Here is a 12,212-nt window from a genome sequence, read left to right as displayed (position 1 = left end):
TTTCGGATATAAAGTCCAATATATCACACTTGATCTGCTGCTACAGCCTCCCAAGTGAGGTTCCTGCCTCCAGTCCCCACTCTGTATCCACCCTCTGCCTGACAGTGCAAGGGGGTCCCCCTAAAATTCCAAGTCTTCTTAATGGTTTCCCTTCATGCCCAAGGTTCCGTGGACATGAGCCCATCTGTTGATCTTCCACTTCCTTCTTCCTTTCCTCTCTAAGAGCGTTGATGTGGATTTTCTCCCCGACACGGTGCTACTTCATACCCCCAGGATGTGCCACACAGAGGACCTTCCTCACCTTCCTTCACCTGGTGGACCCTAATTCCTTGAAGGACCTTCACATGGAACATTTCCCAGTTTTTTGTTTGTTTGTTTGTTTGTTTAATTTTATTTATTTATTTATTTATTTTTGGCTGTGTTTGGGTCTTCGTTTCTGTGCGAGGGCTTTCTCTAGTTGCGGCAAGTAGGGGCCACTCTTCATCGCAGTGCACGGGCCTCTCACTATCGCGGCCTCCCTTGTTGCGGAGCACAGGCTCCAGACGCGCAGGCTCAGCAGTTGTGGCTCACGGGCCCAGTTGCTCCGCGGCATGTGGGATCTTCCCAGACCAGACCAGACCAGAACCCGTGTCCGCTGCATTGGCAGGCAGATTCTCAACCACTGCGCCACCAGGGAAGCCCCCAGTTTTTTTTTTACTGGATTTTACTACAACTCATAAAGGTATACTCACTTCAGGCATCATGCTCTCCAAAAAAACCTCTGAACCCCCAGATTGACCTGAGAAGTTTTTTGTATGTTCACGTGCCTTCCAATGCTGGGATCCAGCTCTCTTAGAACTTACCATGTTACGCTTAGATGTTCATGGCTCTGTCACGCCACCTATTCTAAAGCTTCTTAAGGAAGGTGACAGGGAACATATTTCATTCATTCCTGTATTCCCTGTACCTAACACAGTGATGAATGACAGGTAGACGTTAAATGCCTATTCATTACTGAACTAATCTCTCTGCCTAGATCCAGGTCAGCATGTGCTAAATATTCACAACTGTGCTCACTGGTCAAAGTTCAAATTCATGACCACTCCCATTAAATGGACTTTCACTACTATTCAATAATTGTGTTTTCTTATCCCTTTTCTCTCCCCCTCTCCCAAATGGCTATTTCAAAACTTCTCATTTCTACTCATATCTCCTCCCCAATCCTCCCTTGTAGCTGATGACCCTGCTCTTTATTTTTTTGAGGAAATTGAAACAATCAGAAGAGTAGTTCTCCCAAGCTCCTAGCACCTTCTACCTACATCAGCACAAATATAAGCTGCCTTCCTTCCTGTTCATTTGGGTGAAATATCTGTGCTCCTAGCAAAGACCGATCTCTCTACTTGTGCAAGTGCTTCCTCTCTCACATTCAAGAAATTCACTTCAGCAATTCTCCCCTCTTTCCTGTGACTTGTCAATTTCCTGTCTCCATGTGATCATTCTCATGGGTGTACAAGCATGCTCTAATTTCTCCCATCTTAAAAGCCCTCCCTTGAGCCCACTTCCCTATTCCTGCTAATGTTCAGCTCTTCTCTGCCTTCAACGTCCTTGTGCCCATTCTTTCACAGACCCTCTCCCATCAGGCTTCTGCCCCCATCCTTCCACCAAAACTGCTCTTGTTAGGGCCATCTATGACCACCATGCTGCTAAGTCCAAGGATCAATTATTCATCTTCAACTTATACTTATCAACAGCATCTAAAACTGTTGACTACTCCTTCTTGAACACCTTCATCATGTTGCTTCTGTGACACATTCTCCTGATTTTTCTCATCCCAGAGTGACCGCTTATTCTCAGCCTCCTTTGCTGGTTCCACCCAGTCTCTTAACACTGGTATGCCCCAGAGCTCCAGATTTAGCCTATTCTGTTTTATTTACATTCATGCTCTTGGAAATTTTACATACTCTCTTCCCCTCTCCCTACACACTGAGGGTCCCAAATTCATCTTGCCAGCCTTACCACCGCCCTGAACTCCATACTTGTTTATCTCTTCAGCAGCTCCACTTGGGCATCTCCAATATAACATATCCAAAACTTACTTCCTGTTATTCTCAATACCCCCACCTACTCCCAATATGTACTGAAACCTGCCCCTACCATAGTCATCCTCAAAGCACCTCATAGCAACTCCATCTTGCCAGTTGCTCAGGCCAGACACTGGAGTTCTCCTTGACTCCTTCTCTTACTCCCAACGTACCAGCAAATTCAGATGGTTCTACCTTTGAAATATGTCAAGCCATGGCACAGCTCTTTTGAGAGCTTTCCAAAGGCTTCCTATCTCACTCTGAGCTGAAGCCAAGGTGTTTGCAATGTCAGGGAGGCATTACAGGCTATGATCCCCTGCTGCCCCTCGGACCCATGGCTCTGCTCCCCATCTTGCCTCCCCACCCCATTCCAGCCACACTGACCTCCTTACCCATCCTTAAATGGACGAGGCACACCCCCATCCCAAGGAATGTGCGTTTTTGTCCCTGTTACTCAAAACATTCTGCCTCAGCTAGACTGAAGGCTCACTCCCTTTCCTTTTTCAGATTTTACTCAAATTCTATCTCTTAAAGAGGCTTCTCATGCTTATCCTAGGTACAAATCAGTCCCTCAACATTCCTTATGCCCCTTCTCTTCTACTTGCTACCAAATGTATCACCACTTAGCACACTACAAATTTAACGTGTTTATTTTTTTCTCCACCTAAATGTAAGCTTCATGAGGTCAAGCACTTTTGTCTGATATATAGCCAGGTGTCTGAAAGAATGACTGACACATAGTAGACTTTCACTAAATACCTGTTGAAAAAAATGAATGTATCAAATAAGAAATGAATGAAAGAACTAGTCACCCGTTTGCCTTTTAACCTCTTTTGCATCATGAACCCTATTTAGAGTCTGAGGAAATCCTCTCCATAAACAGACAAACAAACAAACAAAATATATATATGTATAAAATCATATATATGATATACGTATTATTGAAGATAGCTGTATTATATCTATGTAATATATAATATGTTATATAGATATATATTACAGATATATAGGTAGATACAGGCATAGACATAGACATAGACATAGACATAGACATAGATATAGATATATCCACACATTTGCATATAGCTTTAGGGATTCTAAGAATTGGCAGCATTTATTTTATCCAAATGAGGTATCTGCTCATGCATGATCCCAAATATTAGTGGCACACGAATGTATTTTCTGTACTCTACAATTAGCTTTAACTTACATTTTATTTGGCGTGTTTTATTACATTTTCTTGTTTTCTTCTTTTCCTATTTCTAAATGTCAGAATAATATGGATTTCAAGGGAAAAGTACCACACATATAGTAATCTGAGTGGTGAGATTTATAATTTTAAAGCAAGAGAGCAAGGGTGTGGTGATAAATGGAGATCAAAAGATATATTTGGGTTTCAGGAAGGAGAGAAAATTGTGCAGTAGGAAAGTAACCAAAGAGGGATATGAAGCAGGTTGGCCAGGACCCAGAAGCGGAGGGAAGAAAGGTTAGTTAATAAGTGGGTAACTAGGAAGGATTGCTGGTAGAAAGTCAAGCAGGACCAAGAGAGTTTTCTTTCTTCTCTCTGAGTTCTCCACATCTCTACTTCCAAAAACAATCTTTTCCAAAAAAAAAAACAAAAATGTTTTCATTCTCTAATATTAGCATAGTGCTATTCATATGAAGTTACTTAAGGAGTGTTACTTTGTTCTTAAGAAATTTTGACATCTGTGCAGAGAGAGATCCTAATATTTTATTGAAAAAAACTAAATAAGATCTTGGCAGATCAACCAAATTTGGAAAACTGATTTTTTTAAGGCAAAAATGAATTCACCACCACTCTAAAGGGGATAAAAGCTTTTAGGAAAGGGTCTCTTCAACTAACACTTCTCAAATGGTTTTTAGCTCTAAATAATTCAAATTTCTTACCATTCAGCTCAAGTCCGTGTTAATTCTTTTATGGATAAAAGAAAAAACTGTAGATAAGAATAGAGAGGAAGGAAATTAATGAAACAACTTAACCCTCTGAGCTCCTTCCTTGACTCGGCACCCCGGGGTCAACGGGCATCACGCAAAGGCCCTGAATGCTCTGAACTACTTTTACAACATACTCCTGGCTTTCTGGCAGGCAGGCAGGGTCTGGAAGGGGTTCTGAAAAATAACGTATTTTCATTCTTCACTCCAAATATTCAGTACATGGCTTGCCTTAAGACCTAAGCACTGGAAATGTGTTCTACCAGAGCAGATGGGCAAAGAAGTGTTCGTTCCTCTTTTGACATAGGCAAGAGTAACCTTGGGAGAAAGTTTCAGTTGGACCCATTAATCATTCCATTAATCATTCATTTAAAAATAAATACAGGCTTAGCCAAAAGTCCGGGGATGTGGAGCTATCAGAAACTCCTAAAGATCTAATCTAAAGGCCTTTAGTGTGTGACATGATAGTCTGCTCAACTTCCTAAAAGAATTTCCATGAAGAGCATTCGTTCCAATACAATCCCAGTGAGAGGATTTTTCTGCATTTCTGGAATGTGCCTATTACTAATATAAACATTATTATTAAAACAGTTTCCTTGTTTCTGCATGAAACTGTTCTTTTTGCTTGTCCACACTCCGGCTTTGAAGTATTTTTTAAGTAAACATTTATATTGCAATGTAACACACATAGAGAAAAACGCGCATAGAAGGTTTGTGCTTGATGAAATTATCACAAAATGAACACATCTGTGTAACCACCATCAAAGTCAAAAAAGACTCTTACCCGGCATCTCAAAAGCTTTACTTGTGGCCCCTCCCAGTGCATATCCTCCCCTCCCCCTCCAAGGCAACCACTAACCTGACTGCTTTGAGTTTTAAAGACAGTTAAAATAAAATAATTCTGATAGCTTTGTGACATGAATGAACATGCATGTACCAAATAATCTTTCTCTAATGAATAGGTTGATGCGCTTTTCTCCTTTTTTGCAACAAGGTCAATTTCCACGTCATCATGCCCTCCTACCTCCTGGGAGGTTCACAGGAATACATAACATGGGGTGCATTTCATCAGCCCCAGCATAAGGGATCTGTGGAAAGGTCTTCTTTCCAGAAATGTTCAGAGAGTGCAGTTCTTCAGCTGGGTGGGGTAGAGAGCCCCTGAGATGGCCCCAATGTTCCTTGCTCCCCGGTACTCATGTCCTTCTGTAATTCCCCTCCTTGACTGTAGGAAGGCTGACCTAACGACTTGCTTCTAATGAATAGAATACTGTAAATGCGATGTGATGTCACTCCTGAGATTGGGGTATAACCCACCCTGCTCACTCACTCTCGCAGCTTTACTGCTCAGCAGGAAGCCAGCTTCTATTTTGGGAACTGCCCTATGAAGAGACTCACATGGGAAGGAACTGGGGATGGCCTCCAGCCAACAGACAGTGAACAACTTAGACCCTCAGTCCAACAACCTGTGAGGAACTGAATCCTACCAACAATCACGTGAGAGAGCTTCGAAGCACACCCTCCCCCAGTGGAGGAATGAACGCAGCCCCAGCTGATGCCTGGATTACAGCCTTATAAGAAACGTTGAAGCAGAAGCACCTAACCAAGTCACACCCAAATGCCTGACTCACAGAAACTGTGAAATAATGAATGTCTATTGCCGGTAGCTGCTAAGTTTGTGGGTATTTTGTTGCCTAGCAATAGATAACTAATACCTGGGAAGAAAAGAAAAAGATGCTGAGTTCATCAAGTCTGTGGCCATAGTGCATGGAGAACAAGAGGTCACAGAGAACCAGCTGCGTCGGTAAAAACTTTGAATTCTTTGTACAAACCTGTGCTCCCAGTTTCCAAGCCCCTGGCCATGGTCCGGTGAAGGTCCAGAATCCTGAGTTTGCTGCTCTTTGGAAAGCTGAGAGCACCGTCTTTCTCCTTCTAGAAGTAGCCTGAACTGTCCAGGCTCTCCTTAGCCTCTCTTCCCTATTTCTCCCAATGTGGGCTGCAACATCTCACCCACTGATATACAACTGCCTAGGCCAGCTCCTCCTCCTTGAATGCACTTCCTTCTCTTCCTGATTTTCTTCATCTCTTATGATGGGCCAGTTTCAGCATGTCCATGGCATTGTCCCTAATGGCCTCAGGTAGGCAGCTGTTTCCCTCCTCTGGGCTACCAAAGCTGATATCAACTATAGCACTTATCACATCTCATTGTAATTGTTTTCCTTTATGTTTCCATTGTCCAGTGGGGTCTTCTCAGTGGTCCCAGTGTCCTAGAGTAGTGCCTCATACATAGTAAGAGTCGGGAAGTATTTGTTCAATAAAAAATGTATTCACTCATATCACTTATCACAAATAAGACAGTAAAATCCCAACATAGTATGGCATATTACATTGGATGACCAAACACATTTATCAACTCTGTAAATACTATGGAATATAACATATTTGACTTTGAAATGAGTGCTAGTGATGTCTTTCATCATTAAATGCTACTGAATTTCCTCTACATTTGGGTTTTCTTTGTATAAATAAATTACACCTTTGCCTTTTATTTTTCAGCCTTATTTTTACAAGGCTTTTAGGGTGCTTAGGTCTTCCACTGACTAACTGGGACATCTGACTGAGAGTCACTCCACCATCTTTTGTAGACTTGTCCTTTTGATTACTGATATTTCTTCCTGGAAAGGGATTCAAATTCATGATGCAAAAGGACATGTGCAAAACAGAATTAAATTGCAGGTCTACAAGGCTTTTCAGAATCTATAAATCTTCTGCTAATTCAGGACTGTTTTACAAAGTATTCTGGCCTCCACTTGTTTGTGCTATAATCTAAATGTGAAAGCAGGATGCTTTTGTTATAAAGAACCATTTCAGTTATGGGAGGCCATGAACATAGCTTCAGTACATCCTGTGCCCTGTCCCTTATTCTCATCGTGAAAACATCTGCTCGTCTGCTACCATGAAGTGTCTGTTTCCCACTGCCCAGCTTTCATGGTGTTCTTGGCTCCAGACTCAGCAGCTTAGCACCACCTAAGTCTGCTATATCTGAAATGTAGAAATTTTCTTCTGCATATAGTATAAAAGAACGGCACCCTTTAATGAATCAGGCAAAATCCCAAGATCTTATTAAATTTTACTGTGTATTCTCACCAGTTGACTATCTCAGGCTCTCAGCAACATTTATTATTCCAGGTAGAAGGGTACAAAAACAAATTACACATGATCCTTACCATCTAGGAGCTTAGTATTTGAAATTTCACGCCAGAGTGAATGCAAAATTCAAGGCCTATTGTAAAAAAAAAAAATGCATTGGGTGCTACTGCGTGAATTTCCTAGTGCTTTAAGAATGTCAACGGTCAACTCACCCTATAGAGACTGTATTGGCTTTTACTTCCTTTCCCTACCCTCCACCCACACATGTGGTTAGCATAAATCATTCTACAGAACCAGCATTTTCTCACCCCACATCCACAGAGTTCATCCACAGTCTGAAATTTCTTACCTTTAATGTGCTATTCAAAGTTCGGATTTTGTGGAGCTTCTCATTTATGGATGGATTTTTGCACCGCTTGACAAAGGACTTTCTCAACTCCTTTTTGGTTGAAGGTCGCCGGTCCCCAAGAGGAGATAGACTAGCTTGCTCTAACGATTTGTAGAGCTTCTCCATTTCATCATCTTCAGACACTTTTGTCTCTTCTATTAAAATAAATAAATAACAATAAACCCAGTTAATCAAGGACAGAACATTTGACATGGTGGTCCTAAAACAAGGCCCTCCTGATATCTTGATCTTAGGCTTCCAGCCTCCAAAACTGTGAGACATAAATTTTTATTGTCTAAGTCGCTCAGTTGGTGGTACTTTGTCATAACAGGGCCATGTTCCCTTTGAAGGCTGTAGGGAAGGATCTGTTCCAGGCCTCTCTTCCAGCTTCTGGTGGTTCCTTGGCTTGTGGCAGCATAACTCTAATCTTCACATGGTGTTTTACGGTGTGCATGTCTCTGTGTCCAAATTTCCCCCTTTTATAGACACCGGTCATATTGGATTAGGGGCTCACCCTATTGACCTCTTAACTAATTACACCTGCAAAAAATAACCATTTCCTAATAAGGTCACATTCTGAGGTCTCAGTGGTTACAACTTCAACACAGGAACTTTGGAAGGACACAATTGAACCCATAATAGTACACCCTCTAACCTCCCAAAATTCATGTCCCTCTCACATGCAAAATACATTCACTCATCCCAACATCTCCAAAAAGTCTTAACCCATTCAAACATCAACTCTAAGTCTCAAATCTCACCCAAATATCATCTAAATCAGAGATTGGTGGGCCTCAGGGAATGATTCATCCTGGGGCAAATTTCCTCTCCACCTATAAACCTGTGAAACCAAACAAGTTCTCTGCTTCGAAAATACAATGGTGGGACAGGATAACCTTACAAACCAGTACACACTCTACAGCTTGAGAACCATTGTCCCAGATCACTTTTTAATGTCCTTCCTAGAACTGTTCTTTGAATGAAGGAATCCACCTGTGGCCTGTGGCTTTCAGCAGATAATAACTCCTCATGCCACACACCTCCATTCTCTTTGTTAACCACACCTTGCCAGCCTCAGCTCAAATGCTTCCAGTAAAGTGACTCCACCCAGGATCCGGGGGGACCCCATGTGCTAGGCTAAGCCAGTGGCAGTTCCATCATGCTAGCCACAGTCATTCATCCAGGGATGAGCACGTGTCTCAGATCAGGCCCACTGGGGCCAAAGAAACTCAATTCTGAGACTTTGGTTTGGGGTATCAGGGAATCAATTTCTCTATTTTCCTAAACTGAGTGGTGTGATGATGTAACCTGGAAGATTCCAGAAATCATGCCAAGAATCATGAGAATGGAGCCAATCCATAGGATCCAACTGAGACATGGATTTTGGTGATACCATTAGTGCCCTCTTAGCTTATGGGAGCCAGTACATTGTCTTTGTTAAGATATTCTGAGTGTTGTTTTCAAACATATGCAGCTGAAAGAGTCTCAAATGATACAGAAAGTTACTCAAAGAAAATCATCTCTTGATGCTGCTTTAATTTCTTACTAAGAACTTCAGTCCTTTATTCACTTCAGTCTGAAAATAATGTTGGGAAAGATAGACAATAAGATTGTTTTCTACCATGTACTCCCTAGTGTCTATGCATTTTAGCTCCCGTCCTGAGAACAAGCTTGATAGAGGATCATATAGGAAGTATGGCCTTACAAGAACTGGAAAAAAGGTCTCTCCAAAGAGAAAAGCATACAATAGTAGTCTAGGAGCATCAAAATTAAGCACACTCACTTACTTTACAGTTTACTCTTATAAGATTAAGTGTCTTTAGGCAATAGTTTCCCCCCTTCTACCACCAGAAAGTCCACAGGTGTGCCCAATACTCTTTCATAAAATGAAGAGCAAAGATGTTGGGCTAACTTTGCAACTAAATTAAAGTATTGGTCAGTAAACTTCTTTGTTCACTAGCACAATATTATCAAAAAAGGAGAAAATATTCAAAACTACATTTGGACACAATTAGACTTTTTGGCTCAGTCTGTGCAGACATCAAAAGTAGGTTTTTGTCAATAAGCACGTGAAAAGATGCTCAATATCATCAGTCATTAGAGAAATGCAAATCAAAACCACAATGAGATACTATTTCACACTCACCAGGATGGCTAAAATTAAAAAGGCACAATAAGTAGTGTGGACAAGGACGTGGAGAAACTGGAACCCTTAAAGTTGCTGGTGGGAATATAAAATGGACCCACCACTTTAGGAAAGCGTTTGGTAGTTCCACAAAATGCTAAATGTAGCATTTTAAGTTACCATATGACCCACCAATTCCATTTCTAGTTATATACTCAAGAAAATTAGAAACATGTTAACACAAAACTTGTGCATGAACGTCATGAATGGTATAGACAAAAGGTGCAAACAGCCTAAATGCTCATCAACTGATGAGTGGGGTGACAGATTGTGGTACACACATGCAATGGAGTATTAGTCATTAAAAGAAATGAAGTACTGACACATACTAAAACATGGATGAACCTTGAAAAATTCTTTGAAGTAAAAAAAGCCAGTCACAAAAGACACATACTGTATGGTCCATTTATAATGAAATGTCCAGAATAAACAAATCCATGGAGACAGAAAGTAGATTAGTGGTTGCCTGGGGCTGAGGAAGGGACAAGTAGGAATGGGGAATGACTGCTAATATGTATGGGGTTTTTCTTTGTGTGGTGCTGAAATGTCCTCAGATTAGATTGTGGAGCTAGTTGCACAACTCTATGAATATACTAAAAACCACTGAACTGTATGTTTTTATGTAATTTTATGGTATGAGAAGCATATCTCAATAAAGCTATTAAAAAGTAGACTTTTATAAGATTATCATGATAACTGATGACACTTGCATAGGAGAAATACTAAGCATGGCAACAGTCCTGGAGCTAAGCTGGAGACATTAGAAAGTCTTAAGAAATTTAAATGAAAAGACATCTGACTCTTAGAGATGAACATTAGCATTGAGGACTCTGGGAGTTTTCAGTCCCACAAGAACACAATAATTGTACACACCCTTTTTTTACAGATAGGCAGGTGGGGACTCTACTTCAAATAAAGCCTGAATACATAGCTTTTAATACCACAGTATTTTTAAAGTAATATATATTTAACAAACCTCAAGAAACAAACCAAACAAGTATACAACAAAGAAGATAAACAGAATGACTTCTTTACTTTCTCTTTGTTCACCAAGCTACTCAGTTGTGCTACTAAAGATTGTGATAGAAAATAAAAATACTTTTGTCTAACATATTAATTTGTAAGTATGTCAGAGTAAAATGATTATATTAAGATCTTATATCTAATTCAACAAATATTAAATCAGTAAAGATGAAAATAAACTTTAGAATCTTGAAATAATATGGCATAAAGTACATTCCCTAAATGAAATATAAAGAGGACCGCCTCTTTGGATAAGTTTATTATTATTTAATATATTTATATCAATATATATTACATTTTAGTTAAAAATATCAGAGATTATCTCCCTCCCACACACATATTCCTGTCCCTAAATTAAGCTTTGGGGCATTAGCCATGAGGATGTGTGTGAGTGAGTGTGTATGTGCATGTGTGTGTCTGTGTGTGTGTGTGTGTGTGTGTGTATAACTTGATCCTCCAAGAAATAGTGGAACTTTAAAATAAATACACAGTAAAGTAGACCTGTTGGGATTATAAAAAGTTAATACAGAATTCACCTAAAATATGACCAAACAATGTTCAAAGAAACAAACCCTTTCTCATTGGGATTCACTTAGAAATTGGAGATAATAGTAAGGAGTGAATATGTTCAGATAAGGTTAAAGCTGTAGAAGAAATGCAGAAAAATGAATTCAAATTACCATTATGTTCTTACCTCTCAGTTCTCCATCTCTCCTCAGAGGAAACCTGAGACTAAAAGACCATGTGTCTGACCTCTAATAACCTGATTCCAGAATCACTCACAAAGGAAAGGATGGGAAAATAATAAACGATGATTTTAGAGTCAAGAAAATACCTTGATTGCCTTTTCTGTATCATAATCTGAGAGATATACCACATATTGCTAGATACTCATGGGAAAGACCTGTGATCTAACCTCATCCATGACCGAAATGGGGATTTTATACTGTTTTACTGTTGCTAATGGCTGGTGCCTAGGTCTTCACAGGACAATAAAATGAACATCCAGTAATAATGGAAGCAGATGACAAATAGGATCATAGGACAAAAAAAGGACCCAAAGGGTACAAGCACACAAGAAAACACAGCTTGCACCTGACCCCAAAGCTGGGGTGAGAGTCCTTCCTAGTCGCTGTATGGAAGACCAGCGCTGGCTGGCTAGTCCTACAGGGCTATCCCTGTACCTTTCAGAGGCTTCTCAATAAAGTAATATTTTAAAAATCTCCATTTCACCTTTTTTATGTAAATATTTTTCTAAATTCTAATATCATATTAGGAAACACTAGATTGTTCCCTTATCTTACCAGATTATAAAAAGAGCAAAAAAAAAGGACTGGCAGAAAAGACCACTGATCTCTCTCCCACTGGAAACAGAAGCCAAGTTAATTATTTCTATCTCCCTTGTCTTCTGTGGCAAAATAAAAGAATTTTGTCTGACAATCAACTGTTTCCAATG

The 12,212-nt window shown here is 40.2% G+C and overlaps 1 protein-coding gene across 2 annotated transcripts in view; it reads right to left on the bottom strand.

Annotated features, from left to right (window-relative positions):
- Positions 1-12,212, bottom strand: part of IPCEF1 (interaction protein for cytohesin exchange factors 1) — a 221,734-nt gene that overhangs the window by 17,364 nt on the left and 192,158 nt on the right. For both annotated transcript variants that reach the window (XM_082404584.1, XM_082404583.1), the window contains one exon: positions 7,510-7,703. In XM_082404584.1, the coding sequence (XP_082260710.1) occupies positions 7,510-7,703 (194 nt within the window). The remainder of the gene's footprint in view (positions 1-7,509; positions 7,704-12,212) is intronic.

Source organism: Balaenoptera borealis (genome assembly GCF_965194805.1).
Source record: "Balaenoptera borealis genome assembly, chromosome: 9".
Taxonomy (NCBI): domain Eukaryota; kingdom Metazoa; phylum Chordata; class Mammalia; order Artiodactyla; family Balaenopteridae; genus Balaenoptera; species Balaenoptera borealis.
The sequence above is the reverse complement of the archived record's forward strand: the minus strand, read 5'-3'. Positions and strand labels throughout refer to the sequence as shown.